At 43.6% G+C, this 18,946-nt stretch overlaps 1 protein-coding gene across 8 annotated transcripts in view; it reads left to right on the top strand.

Moving 5' to 3' along the window:
* The first annotated feature begins 17,729 nt into the window (after nucleotides 1-17,729).
* NOL10 (nucleolar protein 10) overlaps nucleotides 17,730-18,946 on the top strand; it is a 102,339-nt gene continuing 101,122 nt past the window's right edge. For all 8 annotated transcript variants that reach the window (XR_015725346.1, XR_015725347.1, XR_015725348.1 and 5 more), the window contains exon 1: nucleotides 17,730-17,907. Coding sequence is in view for 2 of the 8 variants with exons in the window: in XM_045775962.2 (XP_045631918.1) it covers nucleotides 17,842-17,907 (66 nt within the window). In the remaining 6 variants the exon portion in view is untranslated. The remainder of the gene's footprint in view (nucleotides 17,908-18,946) is intronic.

Here is an 18,946-nt window from a genome sequence, read left to right on the forward strand (position 1 = left end):
GATTCTGCCCTGCTGTAAACACGTGGCTCATTTGTCACTCATGCATTCAGTCACTTCAAACACGTCTTTGATGTAGCTAGCCTTGGAGGAAGGAGAGCACGGCAGGTGCGTCAGGAAGAAGCCATAGGGAAGAACCGCGCAGGGCTTTGGGTTCTGGCTTTGGAACGAAGAGGATCTGACCTCAGGTCCCATTTCTGGCATTTATTAACTTGCCACGTACCCCATCTCCTTGTATTCCACTTTCCTCGCCTATAAAATGGGGACTTCAAGGTGTAGTTAGAGAGTTATGATAAAAATGGAAAGAGAGAATGGGTGCAAATGTCCAAATGAGCCCGGCCCCGGTGTGCTTGTCTTTTTACTCCAGGTCGGAGGCTTCTGCCTTACTCACGGTCACATTCTTGGTGCTGAGTAGATGCTTAGGGAATATTTTTCTTGGATCACCTAAAGCAAGGAACTTAAATGCCCGAGACTGAGAATCAGGGGAAGCCGAGTGAGAATTTTTTTGCTCTTCTTAAGTCGATTCTGTTTTAGAGATTTTAAATGGTTTGACAAAGTCATGAAGATAGACCTTTGTGTGTGAATAGCGGCTCTGTGTGTTAAACATGAGTGCCACCCACAGTCATTTAATTATATTTATGAGACTGAAAATTGGAGGCTACGCAGATGCCCAACAAAGGGGGGTTGGGCAAATTACTAATGGTATAATCATGCTGCCATTGAAAATGTTTTAGAGGAGGGGCGCCTGGGTGGCTCAGGTGGTTAAGCATCTGCCTTCGACTCAGGTCATGATCCCAGTGTCCTGGGATCGAGCCCTGCATCCTGGGATCAAGCCCCATGTTGGGCTCCCCACTTAGCAGAGAGTCTGCTTCTTCCTCTGCCCCTCCCCCTCCTCATGCTCTGTCTCTCTCAAACAAACAAAGAAACAAATAAATAAAATCTTTAAAAAAAAAATCAAGGAGAAACTGCCTTCTTTTTCTGTTTCTCTTTCCTTATCCTAATAATCGTTTGTACATCTGAATATCCCCATCCTCCATTCCTGGAAATGCAGAGCACGATGGACACTTCATTCCAGGAGGCCAAGTATTTAAGGCAATTAGAGAACTTTTCAATAGCTACATAGTCTTGCTTTGTATTATTCAACTTTGTATTATGATTAGTTACTTGTCTCTTTATAGCTAAATATTAAGTGCCCTGAATTACCCTTTCCTGACTTGACTTACTTTATTTTATTTTATTTTATTTTATTTTATTTTATTTTATTATTATTATTTTTTTTTTGTCTTCCACCTCTCCGAGGAACCTAGAACAGGCCTGGCATACAACAAAGCTTTAAAGGTTGTTAAGTTAAGCAAATATTTGTTGCCACCAAAAAAACAAACAAAAAAGGCTCCTAGCTTTATTATAATCATTTAAAACATGAGGTGGAATGTTTCCCTGTGTTCTGTTCCTCAACCATTCCTCCAAGTAGCTTCCCAATAGCCAGTCCCAAGCGTGTCCTACAGGTTCTCCCTCCAGAGTGCATCTTGAACTCACCCACTTTTCTTCTTGCCATTTCCCTGTTCTGGGCTATCATCCCCTTTGCTCCCATCTCCCGTAGTGGTTGAATCATGCTCCCCTCCCAAATTCATGTCAGAAGGGATCCATTCGGGGCGCCTGGGTGGCACAGCGGTTAAGCGTCTGCCTTCGGCTCAGGGCGTGATCCCGGCGTTGTGGGATCGAGCCCCGCGTCAGGCTCCTCCGCTATGAGCCTGCTTCTTCCTCTCCCACTCCCCCTGCTTGTGTTCCCTCTCTCGCTGGCTGTCTCTATCTCCGTCGAATAAATAAATAAAATCTTTAAAAAAAAAAAAGAATGGATCCATTCAACCTCAGAATGGATCTTATTTGGAAAAAGGGTCTTTGCAGCTGTAACTAGTGAAAGATCTCAAAATGAAATCATGTTGGATTTGGGGTTGGCTCTAAATCCAATGACCGGGGTCCTATAAGAAGAGGAGAGGAGACAGAGACTCACAGGGAAGAAGACCAGGTAGAGACAGAGGCAGAGTTTAGAGTGATATAAGCCAAGAGGACCGAGGAGTTCTGGGGCCATCAGAAAGCAGGGAGAAGCAAGGAAAGATACTCCCTAGAGACTTCAGAGGGAGCACAGCCCTGCCGACACCTTGATTGGAACTTCTAGGCTTCAGAGCTTGAGGGAACAGATCTCTGCTGTTAACCCAGCCAGTTGGTGGCATTTTGCTAAGGTATTCCCGGGAAACTACTACATCTCTCTACAACCCAGAGATGTTGTTTATAATATGTATCAGATCACATCACGCCTCTGCTCGAAATCCTGCATTTCCCTTTGCTCTTAAACTCCAAAGCCCCATTTCTCACATGAAGGAAAGAAGTTACAAATACGGAAAAGGTGAAAACTAGAACAAACCCTGGGTTGCTGGATTGGGACTGGAGGTGTCAGTGATGAGCTCCTAGATTTTGAGGTGGACGTGTGGATGGGTGGTTGGTTGGATGGATGGATAGATAGACAGACAGACAGATAGATACTTTCCTGCCTCTGTTCATTGAGAGAGCCTAGAAGCAATGATTTAGCAGTAGCACTGAGGACATCAATAGTCCAGATCTTGATTTCTAACTACTGTTGTCCACTAAAAGGAACCAGGGAACCAGGGAGAAATGGGTAGTTTCAGAGCTGGAAGAGGGGGCGGTAAAGGGACATAATGTCTTCAACTTACTCTGAACAGTTCAAAATAATAATAATGTATATATTACATATATAGATATACATATCTCTCTCTTTTTACATATAATCTCACCATATGTCTGTATCTATGGAAATTCCTTATGCTAGTCTCATTCCTTTTCTGTCATTTTGAAATTAAATTAAAAGAAAAAGAAAATCTCCCTTCACAGACTGCAGGAAGTTGAAGTAAAGAGGTCGGTCCTGTTCCCCACCTCTGCTCACAGCCTGGCCCCAGTCTGGGTCTTGAGGCCACTATGCCCTATCCCTGTTCACTCAGTCACCACAGGAAACCACAGTCCCCCACCCTGGCCACCGTTCCCATCTCACCCCTTCTTCTACCCACCTTCCTATCCCTCCTCAAACCCTCAGCCCCTGTCCCCGTGCCCTATGCAGTTCACAACCCTCATCAGCAAACCCCCGGTGTTCCAACTTCTTTCAATCTCCCTCACCTTCTTGTGCTGACCTCAACCTGGCTTCCCCTGAGGCCACGATTTTCCTCAGAGCTCTCTCTCAGGTGGAGGCTGCTTTTCGCCCCCATACCTACTAGCACTGGCTCTCCAGGGGGAAGTACCTTCCTTGCTCCTTTTGCCACTTCCAGGTTCTTATTCCTCCATCCCCCCCAACACCTCACCGCAGCCTTGAATCTCTGCCGTCTCGTCCAATGGAACTTCTGTGTCCAGTGGAAACGAAACATTTTCTAACTGTGCTGCTTCTCTCTGTGGCAGCCACTAGCCTTGTGTCTATTGGGCACCTGTGGCTAGTGACGCTAAGGAGTGGAATTTTACATGTAATTTAATTTGTATTAAATTTGAATAGTCACACATAGAGGGTGGCTACCATACTGGACAGTATGACATCCACCCGCTTCTGCTTAGGATGGTCTGTAGACCCCCAAGGCGCTCCCTCTTATCCTCAAAGAGTTTAGCTCCTCACACATCCTCACTTAATGCTTGGTGATGGCACCACATACTGAAATGATTCTGGCCACACCCTGGTCTCTTATTTCTTTGAACCCTTCTCCTTCAGGGAAGGTGCCCATCTGTCTTTTACTCCTGTGGTCTTAGCCTTTATCGTTACCACTGACTGGGAACCCTCACTGGTCTCAGTATCCTGCCTCTGCTCTCTGACCACTTGTGAAATCCAAAAATAAAGGGACTGATCTTCCCCGATTGCCCAAAGAGAACAAGATCTTCCCTGCCTCCCTTTCCTTTTATTAGAGCATTTGCTGGAGAAAAGTATGTCTGTAAACCCTACCTCTGTCCTTTTGACATGTCTATAAATCTTTTTTAAAGCTACAGAAGCCTCCGGCCAACATGACAACACAGAGAGGTCTTCCTTAAGGCCCCAGGAGCCACCTCTTTGAAATGTAAACATCAAGGACCAAACCTTCCTGTTACCGCTGGTTATAGAAATATGAGAAGTTTTCTTTTTTTCCTTTGGATAAAGGCAGTTAGCCAACACAGATGGCTACCTCAGTTACCATGTGGATTATTTCCCCCCCAACACCACAGCCTTATTTTCCTTGTACCCTACCTGTCCATCTCCCTGGGACCCAAATCCAGTGGTCCCGTCATTGTCTGTCACCCCGTCATGCCCTCACTTCCTTCCTTAAGCTTCACAATCCATAGTGTATCTACTCCCTTGCCCACCCTTTGAGCTCTCTTGCCCCTTACTTGTTTTGTTTTACTTGATGGCCAAAAAAATCCGACCCTGGGAAAATCCACCTCTCGGCCTACACTGTGTCTGCATCACGCAGTTGTATGTGGCTGGAGGAAAACACAGGGCCACACTGATTGGTCTTGAAGGAAACAGAGAATATGTCATGCCAAGATATGCTGCTGGTCATAAATGTCAAGTGAAACTGTAGGGGAGGAAAAATTCTCCTCTACCCTATTTGCATCTCTGGCTGGACCTAGGAATTAAACTGGCATAACACGAATTAATGGGAGAAAAGCACAGAAATTGTATTAGATTTTTACATGTACATGGGAGCCTTCATAAGACAATGAAGACTGGAAGACCAGACCAGAGCAGGAAGCTCTTATTCTCTTAGGCAGAAGAATAATCAATTTGTGAACTGATCAGACAAAGGGGTTTGGGCAAGGTGGCGTAGGTGGTGAAGAAGTAACTAGGAAGATTAAGGTTAGTTTAAATAGGCTTGTTTGTACACATTCTTGGCTCCACGTTCCCCTACAGTTTCCCCTGGCATTTATGACCAGGACCATACGTTGTACCCTTGATACAGTCCAGTAATGTACTATATTTCCCTGATCCATTTTGTCTCCCACTCTTCTGGACAACTATTTCAAACTCTCCTCTCTTCTTGTATGTTCAATTTCTCTTCTTCCATCTCCGCCCTCAGCAGAGAACTTTGATAATTCCCTGAGAAAAGGAAATCAGTCAAAAGAGAGCCTCCACAAGCCCCCATCGCCATCTACAAAAACTAAGTCAAAATGGAGCACAGAACTAAATGAATGAGCTGCAGCTATAAAATCCTTAGAAGAAAACAGAGCAGTAAATCTTCGTGATCTTGGGTTAAGAAAAACTTTCTTAGGGGCGCCTGGGTGGCACAGCGGTTAAGCATCTGCCTTCGGCTCAGGGCGTGATCCCGGCGATATGGGATCGAGCCTCACATCAGGCTCCTCCGCTGGGAGCCTGCTTCTTCCTCTCCCACTCCCCCTGCTTGTGTTCCCTCTCTCGCTGGCTGTCTCTATCTCTGTCGAATAAATAAATAAAATCTTTAAAAAAAAAAGAAAAAAGAAAAACTTTCTTAGATATGACACCAAGATCACAAGTAACAACAACAACAACAAAAGAAATTGAATACATAAGAACAAAAATAAAAATAAATAACTTCTGCACTTCAAATGGACATCATTAGAAAATGGTAAAGACAACCCACAGAATGACAGAAAATATTTGCAAATCATATGCCTGATAAGGAACTTGTATCTAGAATTTATAAAGAACCCTTATGAACTCAACAATAAAAATACAACCCAATTAAAAATGGGCAATGAATCTGAATAGGCAGTCTCCAAAGACGATATACAGAAGGCCAGTAAGCATATGAAAAGGTACTCAATATCTTCAGTCATTAGAGAAATTAAAAAAATTACTATGAGATACCTTCATACACACTAAGATGGGTATTATTTAAAAAAAAAAAAGAAAGAAAGAAAACAATGGAGCACCTGGGTGGCTCAGTCAGTTAAGCATCTGACTCTTGATTTCAGCTCAGGTCAGGATCTCAGGGTCTAGAGATTGAGCCCCATGTCAGGTTCTGCACTGAGCATGGACCCTGCTTGAGATTTTCTCTCTCCCTCTCCCTTTATCCCTCCCCTCCCTCTCTCAAAATAAATAAATAAAATTTGAAAGAAAGAAAGAAAAAAAAAGAAAGGAAGGAAGGAAGGAAGAGAGAAAGAAGGAAAGAAAGGGAAAAAGAAAACAAGTGTTGACAAGAATATAGACAGGTTGGGACCCTCATACACTGCTGGCAGAAATATAAAATGGTGCAGCCACTTTGGAAAAGAGTTTAGCAATTCCTTAAATGTTACCTAGCGACCAGATGGCTCAGCGATTCCACTCCTAGGTACATATCAAAGAAATAAAAACAATGTCCACAGAAAAACTTGGACACATGTTAATAACAGTATTATTCATAATAGCCCAAAAGTGGAAATAACCCAAATGTCCATCAGCCGGTGAAGAGATAAGTAACCTGTGGTATGTCCATATGGTGGAACATTATTCAGCAGTGACAAGGAATGGGGTGTTGACACAGGCTTTGCTGTGGGTGAACCTTGAAAACATGATGGTAGGTGAAGGAGGCCCATCACAAAAGACCGTGTATTATATGAGTCCCTTTTTATAAAATATCTAGAATAAGGCAGCCCACTGAGGCAGAAAGTAGATGAGTAGTTGCGTGGAGTTGGGGAGTTGGGGGACGGGAGGGGAGGAGTGGAGTGGGAAGGGTTGGGGAGAAATGGAATGTGACTCTTAATGGATATGGAGTTTTCTTCTGGGATCATGAAAAGTAAACCAATTGCAGTGATGATAACACAACTCTATGAATATACTGAAAATTATATGGTATGTGAATTATATTTCAATAAAGCTACTTAAAGATGGAAAGCACCTGCGAATACCACATACTAAAAAAGGTCACCTAAAAACAAACAAGTCCGCTCAAGCATGACCTGCCTGTGAAACCCTTCCACGTCCTTGTTTGGATTTCTACACCGCCTGGCATCTCCCATCCCTCTTTTCACGGCTTGCAGTGCATGAGGCTGTGGTCCCCAGTCACCCATCTGTCCCTGTAGCTGGGCCGTGAGCCAGTGGAGGCCATGAATCACACCTCACTCTTCCCTGTGTCACCAACACCCAGCACAGTGCCTGGCACAAAGTAGGTTGCTGGGAAACGTTTGTTTAATAAGTGGATTCTCATAGTTATCTTGAAAAATATTACAGTTAATAAGTATACCAATCAGAAATTTAATTATTCGATTAACATATGTTACTCATTGCTGTGAATAACATATCCTTCATTCATAAACTGCTGATAAACATTGCCGAAACTATGACTCTAGGACCCATGCTGCGTCCAATAACTTCAGATGTCGGGAATGTGAGTCCCTGAATACTTTACCTCTATCTTGATCTCAGCACTGCACTGCCAACATTTTCGGGGAGCAAGCCACTGTGCAGGTGGGTGGAGTGGCAAGCCTTGCCCTGAACCCCACAGCGGTCGGCTCTGGGGTTGATGCAGGTCACGTGTGCATGCACGTGCACAGACACACTCACAAGCATGCAATACACACATGTGTACATGCACGCACACATGCACAAGCACACAGAACCTCTCACGCTCTCTTGTGCACGCACGTGTGTGCACACACACACACATGCACACACACGTGCACATTGCACACACGCTCGCACAAGCACGCCTCTGCCCCCTCCCGTTCTGTCACCTCCTCCTGGTCTCGCTTCTTTCCCTGCCAGGACTGACTGTCTGAACTTCCATCTCATTTGCACACTTGTTCCCTCGCACTCTTTATATATATATAACGGTCTATATATATAGATAACGGTCTATATATATAGATAACGGTCCTTTTTGGTATATGTGTTGTGAATATTTTCTTCCAACTTGTATTTTGCTTATTCATTTTCACTGTGTTTCTAGATCAGAAGTTTCTAACTCTGATGATGTCTAACTTGTAAGTTTTTCTTTTATGATTACAGATTTTTTTGTGCATGTGACCTAAAAGGCTCTACCTATCCCCCAAGTCACAAGATATTCTCCTGTGTTTCCTTTTTAAAATCTTAACGGTTTAACTTTGATGTTTAGATCTAGAATCTATTTTGAATTCATATTTTTTATATGGTGTGAAGTAGGACTCAAAGTCCATTTTTCCCCATCTGGAGATCCAGTTGCCCCAACACTGTTTGTTGAAAAGAATTTCCTCTCCTCGGTATGTGTTGTGGTGAGCACTGTGTATTGTGTAAGACTGATGAATCACAGACCTGTGCCCCTGAAATAAATAATACATTATATATATTTTTTTAAAAAAAGAATTTCCTCGCCTCACTGGATTGCTTTGGTGCCATTATTGAAAATCATATGATTACATAAATTAAGGTTTATTAGTGGGCTTTTTATTCTCTTTATGATCTGTTTGCTGATTCTTACCCTAGAAGCTATCTTGATTACCATAGTTTTACCGTATGTCTAGAAATCAGGTAGTGTAAGTCCTCTAACTTTTTCTTTCCAAAAGTGTTTTGGGAAAAAACTTCGTATTTCTACACATTTTCAGCTTGTCAATTTCTATATAAAAAAAAAAAGCCCACTGGGATTTGGATTAGGATTTCCTTGAATCCATAGATTAATGTGATGAGAGTGGACAACTTAACAATAAATCTCATCTTGAATTATTGGTTTATCTCTCGCACCCCTCCCCAACCTGCTCTTACACTATGTACTATCATGCCTGCCTCTGAAACTGGGAGGCACCCTGAATTTGGCCCTCTCCCTTAGCCATAACAACAATCACGGAGGCCTGCTGATGTTTCTCCCTAAATATTTGCTGGGTCCATTCTTACCTCTCCCTACTGCTACTGTGCAGAACGCAGGCCTTCCTCCTCGCTCACTTAGAGAATGGCAGTCACTGTTTACCTAACTGCACCCTGCAAAGCTAGCTTGCCCAGCAGCCGCAGACAGAATCTTTTGCAGGTCTGACCATGCCACTCTGGCTCAAAGCTCATTAGCTCCATGATGAAGTCCCAACTGCCTTAACTTGAAATGCACCATGTTCCTGATCTGGCTCTTTCCCCCCTTTTCAGCTGCACTTCCTGATATCTCCATCCCCCAAATGAGTTAGGGGACCCTCCTGGATGTGCCCATTATGCCCTGTGCATAAGAAAGGGTATCTAATGTGGGGGCCCTTGTTAAAAAATTATTAAGAGTTTCACGATGGTGACAGCAGAGTGTTAAGCCAAGTATAAGGCTTTTCTGAGCATAGGGCCCTGGGTGACTGCACCAGTCCTTTGCGCATCTCACACTTGTAACTGTCTCTGTTTCTATAGAGCAGGAGGCCCTAGAGCTCCGGAAGGTCCAGGCAAGTCATCTGGAAAATGAGTGGCTTTTTCTAAGATCAATGGCTTTTGCCTTTGATATAACATGATCATTTTAAATGCTCTTCGAAGGCAGAACATTGTATTGTAGAATTGTAGTCTAGCTACTCAGTCCTCAAAACTAAGTCAACAAATACCTATGCATAAGACCCACTGAGATCAGAACATTGTGAGCTCTGACGGAATGAATTTGCTTGTGGCCACATGTCAGCGGGCAACTCCGTCATGAGAGCTCGTGGTAAGCTTTCAGGCACAAGAGTCACCCGTTTGTATTCTGTGCAGTATAATTAGCCTGTGTCCATTCTCAGTAAGCATCTGTTCTTATTTGAAGAAGTCCATACGCTCAACACTCCAAAGATCCCTTTCCAAATAGGCTGGAAATGCATGCACATTCGTATTTGCTATTCTTTATACAAAACGTAAGTGATTGAGGAGGAAATGTGTACTGAGGTAGGATCTCACTGTCTGGGGCTGGGTGTGGGGTGATCACCGTGGTCTGGTTTGGGGCACAGGTGCTAGTGAGGCTGTTTGCGGTCAAGTGTAAGAAGTCTTTGAGTCTGTTTTACTGCTCAGCTGCCCTGGTTTGATTTCTCCCTCTCCAGGACGCCTTAGCAGTGTGGGCTCTGTCCTATGCAGGCACAAGGCCTGGCAGCAGGTCCAATAAATGTTTGGCTGATGAACGTGTGAGAACGGGGAGGGAGAAAGGGGAAGGAAACAGGGGGAGATTTCAGAGCAGGATTCTATTATCTTGTGGAAATAAGATAACTTCCTCCCCACCCCCACCACCTAAATCCGACAAGCAAACAAAACAACCTGACTTCATCTAAAGTCCAGCTTAACTTTGCTCTTAATGTAGGTAATAAATTATTCTGGTTCACTGAAGACCATTAAATGCCCATATTAATAATACTAATGAAAACAGTAATAAATTTATATGAATAACATTTATGAAATGTTATTTCTTAATAACATGCATAGAGCTTTAATCATTTTTTAATTTGGCTTTTCATTTATGTATTAATTTAGCAGACATTGAGTGCCTATTATGTGTCATAACTAGGGAATAAATTTCCATGATCAAACATCCTACAGTTTATTTTACCATTGGACATTTGTGGATTTAAACATAATAAAAAAACTGGGCGCCTGGGTGGCTCAGTTGGTGAAGCCTCTGACTCTTGTTTTCAGCTCAGGACATGATCTCATGGGTTGTGGGACTGAGCACCATGTCGGGCTCCAAGTTCAGCAGGGAGTCTGCTGGGGATTCTCTCTCTTCCTCTCCCTCTGGCCCTCTCCCTGATCTCTGTCTCTCTCAAAATAAATAAATATATCTTTAAAAAAGCATAATAAAAAAAAGGGAATCTTTCTAATAGTGAAAAAGTTAACTGTATATTCCTTTTTCTTTCCTATCCAAGCCACATGAAATGGCCAAAAGATGTAACATTAGGTCATATAAAAATAAAGAGCAGGACCAGTGTGCATATGCTTCCTGAAAATGTCACCATTATCCAGTATCCGCTCTGAAATCTGTATGCCCGTCCGGCTCACAGAGAAAATAATAGTAATGACTAATTTTTGTATAATAATGTCACCTACAGAGCATTTTCTTATGTTTAATTTCACTTGAAACCTGCCTTCTAGAAGCTTACAACCTAAACAGACCTATTGACAAATGTCTGAACTGTGCCTGGCGTGCACTACAAGCTCTATAAATATTTGTTGAACAAATGTATGAGTGAGTATGGTTATAGTACGTGTGGTCAAGGGTAAAGAAGTACTCAGAAAATACAAAAAATTTACAGTAAGTTCTAAAGGCATTTCAATTCCATTCAAACGTGGTGTTGACACATAGTGGCAGCTGAATACTTGGTGTGCTTAACCAAACTGAATTTGTCAAATCCTGGATCTGTGCCAGGACTCTATTGCATGGAGGGAGGAGTGACTGTGTTCTCCCTCCGCAGGAAAGACAGCTTGTGCTGGATGGTGGCATTGATGGCCGTGGCGATGGCTATCCAGGTGTGGTTGCCAGTGATCTAAAATGACCCAATGACCCTCACCTCTCCGTGATTCCTTCCCCTGTGCATATGATAGGCTATTACGTTATGTTACATGGCAAAAGAGATTTTTGCAGGTGTGATTAAGGTAATTAATCAGTTGATCTTGGAATAGGATCTAACGGACTCACACACGCCCTTTAGAAGAAGAGTTTTCTCTGTTGGACACAGAGGAGGAGATCAGAGAGACCCACTCTGAGTGGCCTGAAAGAATGCAAGGATCCATATTGTGAGCTGCCTATGGGGGACTGGGAAGAAGGACCTGAGACTGGCCTCTGGGAGCTCAGAGTGGCCCCCAGCTGACAGCCGGCAAGGAAAACAAAGGATCACAGTCCTTCGACTGCAGAAGAATGAATTCCGCTGACAAGAGTGAACTTGGAAGCTGATTTTTTCCCCCTAGAGCCTCCAGACCAGAACTCAGCCTGGCCACCACCTTCATTTCTGCCTTAATCTAAGTCCAGTCATTCCATGCCAGATTTCTGACCTACAGAACCGTTGAGCCAATATTTATGTGGTTTGAAGTCACTCGGTTTGTGGTAGTTCGTCATAGAGCAAGAGAAAACTAATGGCATTTTTAAGGGAAAATTGCTCCACGGGTTATGGGCAAACCTAAGCGACAATGCAGAGAAGCAGGGGGATGGGCAGGTGAGGGACCCCCGGGCTCCTGGTGGGGGGGGCTGGGCTCGGAGGAGGAGGGGGAGGTCCCAGTCATCAGGCAGGGTCTGTATCCTGTCTCTCTCATGCAACCTGGGGCAAATCTGTTTTTCTTTGAAAACTTTCAAACCTACGGAAAAGTTATGAAAAACAGTATTCTCAACATCTCACATACTCCTTTACATAAATGGAACAATTATTAGCATCTTTTGTAATATTGGAAAATTAAGACTGCCTCCTCTGTAAGTTTGGGTGAAGATGAAGAGAGGAGGCTTGTGTAAAGCATTAAATTAGAATGCTTACCGTCCACACAGTGAGACTGATGATTTTATTCTTATTAATTCTTGCAGCAAACACCTAGCGACATCTACACGGGGCGAGATACTTACAATCCACCAGATCTGAAGCTGTATCTTGCAGTTTAGGAATCTATGGAGATGCGGATAAGTAAAAAATTACAAATTCTTCAACCTTAAGTAATGATCATTCAAGTAAGGGAAAAAGAAATCTCACTCTCAGTACTGGCTTAACTTATTTTTAAAACCCACTTTATTCTGAAATAATTTTAGACGTACAGAAAAGTTGTAAATACATCACAGACAGTTCCCATATGCCCTTCCTCCAGCTCCCTCCACTCTGACCATCTTCCACAACCATGGTATATTCATCAAAACTAAGAAGTTAACACTGCAATACTCTTAACTAAACTACAGATTTTATTCAGATTTTCCTAATTCTTCCATTAATGTCCTCCTGCTGTTCCAGGATCCAACACAGGACACCGCACTGCAGCTGGGACTTACTTTTTTTTTTTTAATGTTTGACTTGAAGATGTATAAATATAAACCCAACTCTAAGTTTATTGTGGTTTTAGCTCTTGTGTTACTATACCCTGAAGTAAATCTATATGTTATTTTCAAGCAAAACAGTATAAGTTCAAATTAATGTAATTCAAATTAATTTAATATGATTAATACTGTTTAATGAAAACCATTTGCCACTTCGCTAAAGGAATCTGTAGCACCGCATGAATTCTTTTGCATTCCCTGCCCCTACCTGATCAAGCGGATTTGATTCTTCCCATCGCTGTTCTCTATTTGATGAGCTGTAAAACCTTCTTTCACACAGCGGGCCATGACATCGCTGGACTTTCACTTGACTTAAACTTGTCCCTATCGCATTACTTCATACCATCCTCCTCTCCTTCTAATCACTGAGCCAAGACAATGAAAGTAGTGACACGTGGCATCAGTGAACTGTAAATGAAACGCAAACTCGGCCTTGACATTGAACTGCTTTCAGAAGATGGACAACCAGATAATCAGAGTTGCCTATACCAATTGTTAAAAAGACTATTATTGAAATTTAAAAAAAAAAACGCTAAAGAGTTTTTTTTTTTTTGAGAATACAGTTGTAAACCCCAGTTTAAGAAAACTGTAGTGAGATTATATACAGTGTTTGATGAGCACTTAGATATTTTAAGGCCTCCGGGAGATGAAGAAGGATGGATGGGAGTGACCAAGGTTTGCGGAGAGAGGGAGATGAAAGGAGTCAGAAAAGCAGGTGTGGAGGCATGAAGACATAAGAGAGGGTCTTGTATTTTTCAAGCTGTAAGTAATTCAGCTTGGAGAGTCTAGGGGCGAAGGTCGGGGTGGGAGAGGAGCAAGGAGGGACAGCATCAGATACTGTGACTGCAAGGCCAGAGAGGCCAGCAAAAGTGGACAGATGTGTTCTTTCAGGTTTGGGGAGAACTCAAGAGTTTTCAGTTGGAGTGTGATGTGATCAGATTTTCCCCTTAGAGATGATTTTGTCCCCTGCAGGAAACAGAGACCGGAGAAAAGGATTACAATGGGTCAGGTGAGAGGATGAAGGTTTGAACTCCTGCAGCGGTGGGAACAGAGAAGAATGAATCTGACGTCTGAGAAGTAGAATCAGAAGGGTTTGGAGATCAATCGTGGTGGGAGAGAATTGGAAGGGGAATCTTGGATAGTACTTGCAAGCTTCTGAAATGGCAACTCGTAACAGACCATTTAAAGTATTTGGAGCCTAAATTTGGCTCTTTTTTTCTTAAACAGTTTTAAATATTTTGGTTCCCAGGACTAAATAATAGCAACTAATGCACAGTGCTCACCAGGTCAGGCGCTGTTCCAGTGCTCCATCTCTATTTTATTGAATCTAAAAGCCCAAGGGGGCGCCTGGCTGGCTCAGTCGGTAGAGCATGTGACTCTTGATCTCAGGGTTGTGAGTTCGAGCTCCACATTGGGAATGGAACCTATTTATAAATAAATTAATAAATAAATAAATGCCCATTAACTATAAGATGCACCATTACCTCAAGTACCACTCAAGGAAAAAACTGTCAACAAAACACGCATGACACACAAGACACACCCTCATTTCGGGGATGTTAGAAATAGGTGTCCTGGACTGAATGATTTATGGCATATGCTCATTTTATCTTTACAACAGCCCTCTGATGTAGGTACTCATATTATCCTCATTTTTCAAATGAGGAAACAGAGGCAGGGAGAGATTAGGTTAACTCACTATATCCAGGCTTTCTCTGGGTAGCCAGTGGTGGAATCAGGATTTGGTCCTGGGCAATCTGGCTCTAGAGTCTGTTCTCCAAGCATAGGCAACTAATAAGCACTACATTCAAAGTTCATTGTAACCTCAGAACTGTTTGTATTATACACGATGCTAGAAACACTGGAGAAACCACACTGTGCTTTGCAGTTCTTTTTTTTTTTTTTTAAAGATTTTTATTTATTTGACAGAGGGAGAGAGAGGGAGCGAGAGCGAGCACAAGCGGGGGGGGGGCAGGAGAAGGAGAAGCAGACTCCCCGCTGAGCAGGGAGCCTCATGTGGGGCTCGATCCCAGGATCCTGGGATCATGACCTGAGCTGAAGGCAGATGCTTAACCCACTGAGCCACCCAGGCGCCCTGCTTTGTGGTTTTGTCCTCAGTGGAAAGCAACCCTAGAGAGCAGTAGGTCAAACCCTCAGGCCATAGGAGGGACCTATCTTGGCACTGAGGAACCAAGAACACCTTGTTTTATTTCACAGAAAACACGGTGTTCCCTCGTGTGTGGTTCCTGACTTGAAGCTCTGACATTTCTTGTTGGAGACATAAGATGTAGAAATGGGCGTGTTTGAAACAATAATCACCTGGCATAGGGATATGCTGTTCTTAGTATTACCAAAGGCTATGATGTATGGATCAAAGAATTAGGACTTTGGGTCAGGATGAGCAGTGATAAATTAATTGATTCATTTTTATGAAGAAGTACTTACTGAAAGTGTGCTACATACTAGGCACTTGGTTGGCCCAGGGAACCCAGAGATGAATTAAGGCCCAGGGCTCAGCCCTCAACACGAGGGTTTGTAAACAAAAGAATAATCAAATAAATATTTTTTAAAAAGGCCCAATGTTGCCACTGAGTCTAGATGGAGGGGTGGTCTGACAAGTACATTACAACCCACAAAGATAATTGCCACAGATTTACTTCAAAATCATTCAAAATAACCTAAGGATGAGAGAGTGGTGAGGGTATAATGGAAGCATGAGGCATCACATGTGACCTGTTGAAGCTGGATGATACATAATGAGTTTAATACACTATTATACTTTCAACTATATTAACACTTTCCTATAGTAATAAAAATGAGGGAGGAAGAAGATAAAAGAGTGAAGGACATGTTCACAAGGAGACCGTTCCGAGTTTAATAAAGGAAGATGCTTTATGGGCTCTTGAAAAATGACATTTGAGTTAGCCTTGAGAGGTCGTGGGGACTTAAGGAAACCAGAACGCCTGAAGGAAACCTCCAAGCCTAGGCTTCCAGGACAGCATTACATCTAAGTTCATTATTATTGTCATTGTACAGTATGTTAAATTACGATGTCTGTTGCTAACAAAAATCTACCAGAAATATATAATTGCCATAAAGGTCCTTATACAGTACAGTGAAAGCAAGATATTCAAAAGGTGAATTTTGTGGAGCTGGTGGAATTTGGACATAAGGAGAAAGGGAGGGCATTCCAGAATCCAGATTAGCACGAGTAAAGATTCAAAACCAGAATAACGAGGGGCGCCTGGGTAGCGCAGTCGTTGAGCGTCTGCCTTCGGCTCAGCGCGTGATCCCGGAGATCCAGGATCGAGTCCCACATCGGGCTCCTCCGCTGGCAGCCTGCTTCTTCCTCTCCCACTCCCCTGCTGTGTTCCCTTTCTCGCTGGCTGTCTCTCTGTCACATAAATAAATAAAATCTTAAAAAAAACCCAGAATAATGAAACCAATGCTAACGAATGAGAAGGCAAATTTAGGGGCGGGTGGGAAATAGGATTGAATAAAGTAAAGTGAAATGGCCTAGGGCCCTTAATTATCAAAATTAGTAGGATAGGGCTGATGGGGTTCCGCTCAGTTCATGATGTCAGGGTTCTGGGATGGAGCCCTGCCTCAGGCTCCCCACTCAGCCCGGAGTCAGCTTGTCCCTCTGCCACTCCCCCTGCTGGTGCTCTCTCTCTCTCGCTCTCTCAAATAAATAAATAAATAAAATCTTTTAAAAAATTAGATCTACATATCTTCTGGCACATAGCATTTAATAAGTGACAGATACTATTGTGTTTTACAGTCAGTGGGCTTTTACAATACATTTGTGGAAATAATAAAAGTAGTATTATTTGTATAAAAGTATTTAAGATTTCTTGGAAATCATCCTGCATATTTTTGGAAAATAAATGTTTTCTATTTTTATGACTTGCTTAAAAGGCCTATTTTACTATTGCTATGCAGCCCATGATCTTCCCACTGTGGCACACTGCCTCCCCAAGGAGGATGACAGTCCTGCATACTTCCTCAAAGAAACGGTCAAGCACAAGGTAAGACTCTGGACCAGAACTTTGAGGACAGTTACAACAAAAGGAAAATTGTCAAGCCCAGAAGTCCTCACTTTGCCAAAGACTAATACCGCCTATGCTCAAAATGACCCACCTCAGTTACATGTAAGGGACGTTACCATTTCAAAGGGACGCGTTTGACTGCTGTTAACGTACTTAACTTTCCATTTATGCCGAAAATCCTACAATCCGCACCTTTAGGCAACAGTAAAGGCTGTTTTCTATGTAACTGGACAATCAAGAGAGTCTGCGAACTTTCTGAAAACGATGTAGTGAGGGGCGGCGTCTGTCGTTACTGTCACACACCCGTCTCAAAATACGTCAGTTTCAAAAGCACTTCGTCCTTGATCTCCACTTCCGTTACCACTTTCCTTAGTATGCTTTTTTCCTTTCCCTCCTTAGTGGATGAACGGCAAACAAATCCGACGAAAGTAACATTTTTAATACACTAGCTTTAAAGAGCATATATTTGTGATGTATCGTTGCTGAAACACCGGAGAGAAAAGAATACAAATCCACTCTGATTCCCTTGATCCAGCCCCCAGGCCAGCACCGCCTGCCCCACTGGGGACCGTGACACCTCGGCCAGGACAGCAACCCTAGTGGCTTCCTAACATTCGGATGTGGAGGGGAAAGAGAGCGGCTCCGGAACACCCCCGTCGCGGCGTCGCCTCGCCAAAGCCCCTTCCTCTCCACTTCCCTCTTCCGGCAACTGGCGCTCTTCCGGCGCGGGGAATGCGTCATCAGCCGGCGCTAACGCCGCACGCCGCCCAGTTGCACCCGGGACACGCTTAAGATTCTGATGCTCGCGTGCGGCGCGGGGAGAGGGGCCCGGGGAGGAACGCGGGTCGCAGCTGCTCTGCTCGGCCATGCAGGTGTCCAGCCTAAACGAGGTGAAGATTTACAGTCTCAGCTGCGGCAAGTCGCTGCCCGAGGTGAGGCACTTCGGGGTCCCCCTCCTGACAAGGCAGCCGCCCCTCTCCTCGGCCCTGGCCTCTGTGTCAGCCTCGCCCTGGCCGGCCCCTGGCTCGGGAGGCCGAGAGGCGAGTGACGGTGCCCAGGGGGAGCTGGTCGGTGCTGGTAGACGAGGACACTGCTGTCCTCGCGCCGGAAGCGGGGCCGAGGGTGATCAGGATCGATGAGCTTCTCTGGAACTTTTGTCAAGTTCTTTAGAACAGAGGACGCGTCCCTTTGGGCTTCTCGGGGTGGTCACAGCTTCTGCCACACAGAGGAGGAAAGCGTGGACAGATTGGTTACAGACATTTCTCCCCCATTCATCAGCTGTTTGTTGGATGCCTATTGTATGCCAAGTTCTAGAGATACATGAGTGAGCAAGAAAATGCATCTGCAGAATTTATGGTGTAGAGGGCAGTATTTCTGAACCTTGCTGACCTTAACTTAGGACCTCAGCGTTGGAAGGGGCTGGGAAAATAGTGATTCCTTTACAGCCTTCTCATATTTAAAATAGGCAACAGATCCAGTGATGGGAAGGGTGACTTATCCAAGCTCACCCTTGATTGGGTTTTTTATTTCTTATAAGTCTTTGTCAAGCCTCTGTCCAAGCACTTCCAGTGAGAGGAAACTTCAAGCAGGAGCTCATTTCCATTTTTAGATTACTGGGTAGATATTGGTTTTAAAACTTTCGTTTTATAGCATCCTGGTGTTGGTTTGACTCTTGCCCTTAGAAATCAGAATAAATGTAGCTCTTCACTGTGTCTGCCCCTGAAAGATTTGGAATCAGTGATTAGATTCATCCTTTTCAGAATTCAGGCTAGATAATTCCTTATCTTGCAGTTATTCTTCACACAGCATGATCTTTCTCATTTTGTTCATTCTACACATTTGTTAAGAAGTAACTGCATTCTGGGAGCCCTGCTCTGAGATTGGGATGTATGGTGAACGTGTCAGATAAGTTTCCCTGTTGGGAAAAAGGCTGAGTGAACAAACGAGAAGACAACTTCAGATAATGATAAG

Source organism: Ursus americanus, chromosome 7 (assembly GCF_024610735.1).
Source record: "Ursus americanus isolate L20-20 chromosome 7, mUrsAme1.1.p, whole genome shotgun sequence".
Taxonomy (NCBI): Eukaryota; Metazoa; Chordata; class Mammalia; order Carnivora; family Ursidae; genus Ursus; species Ursus americanus.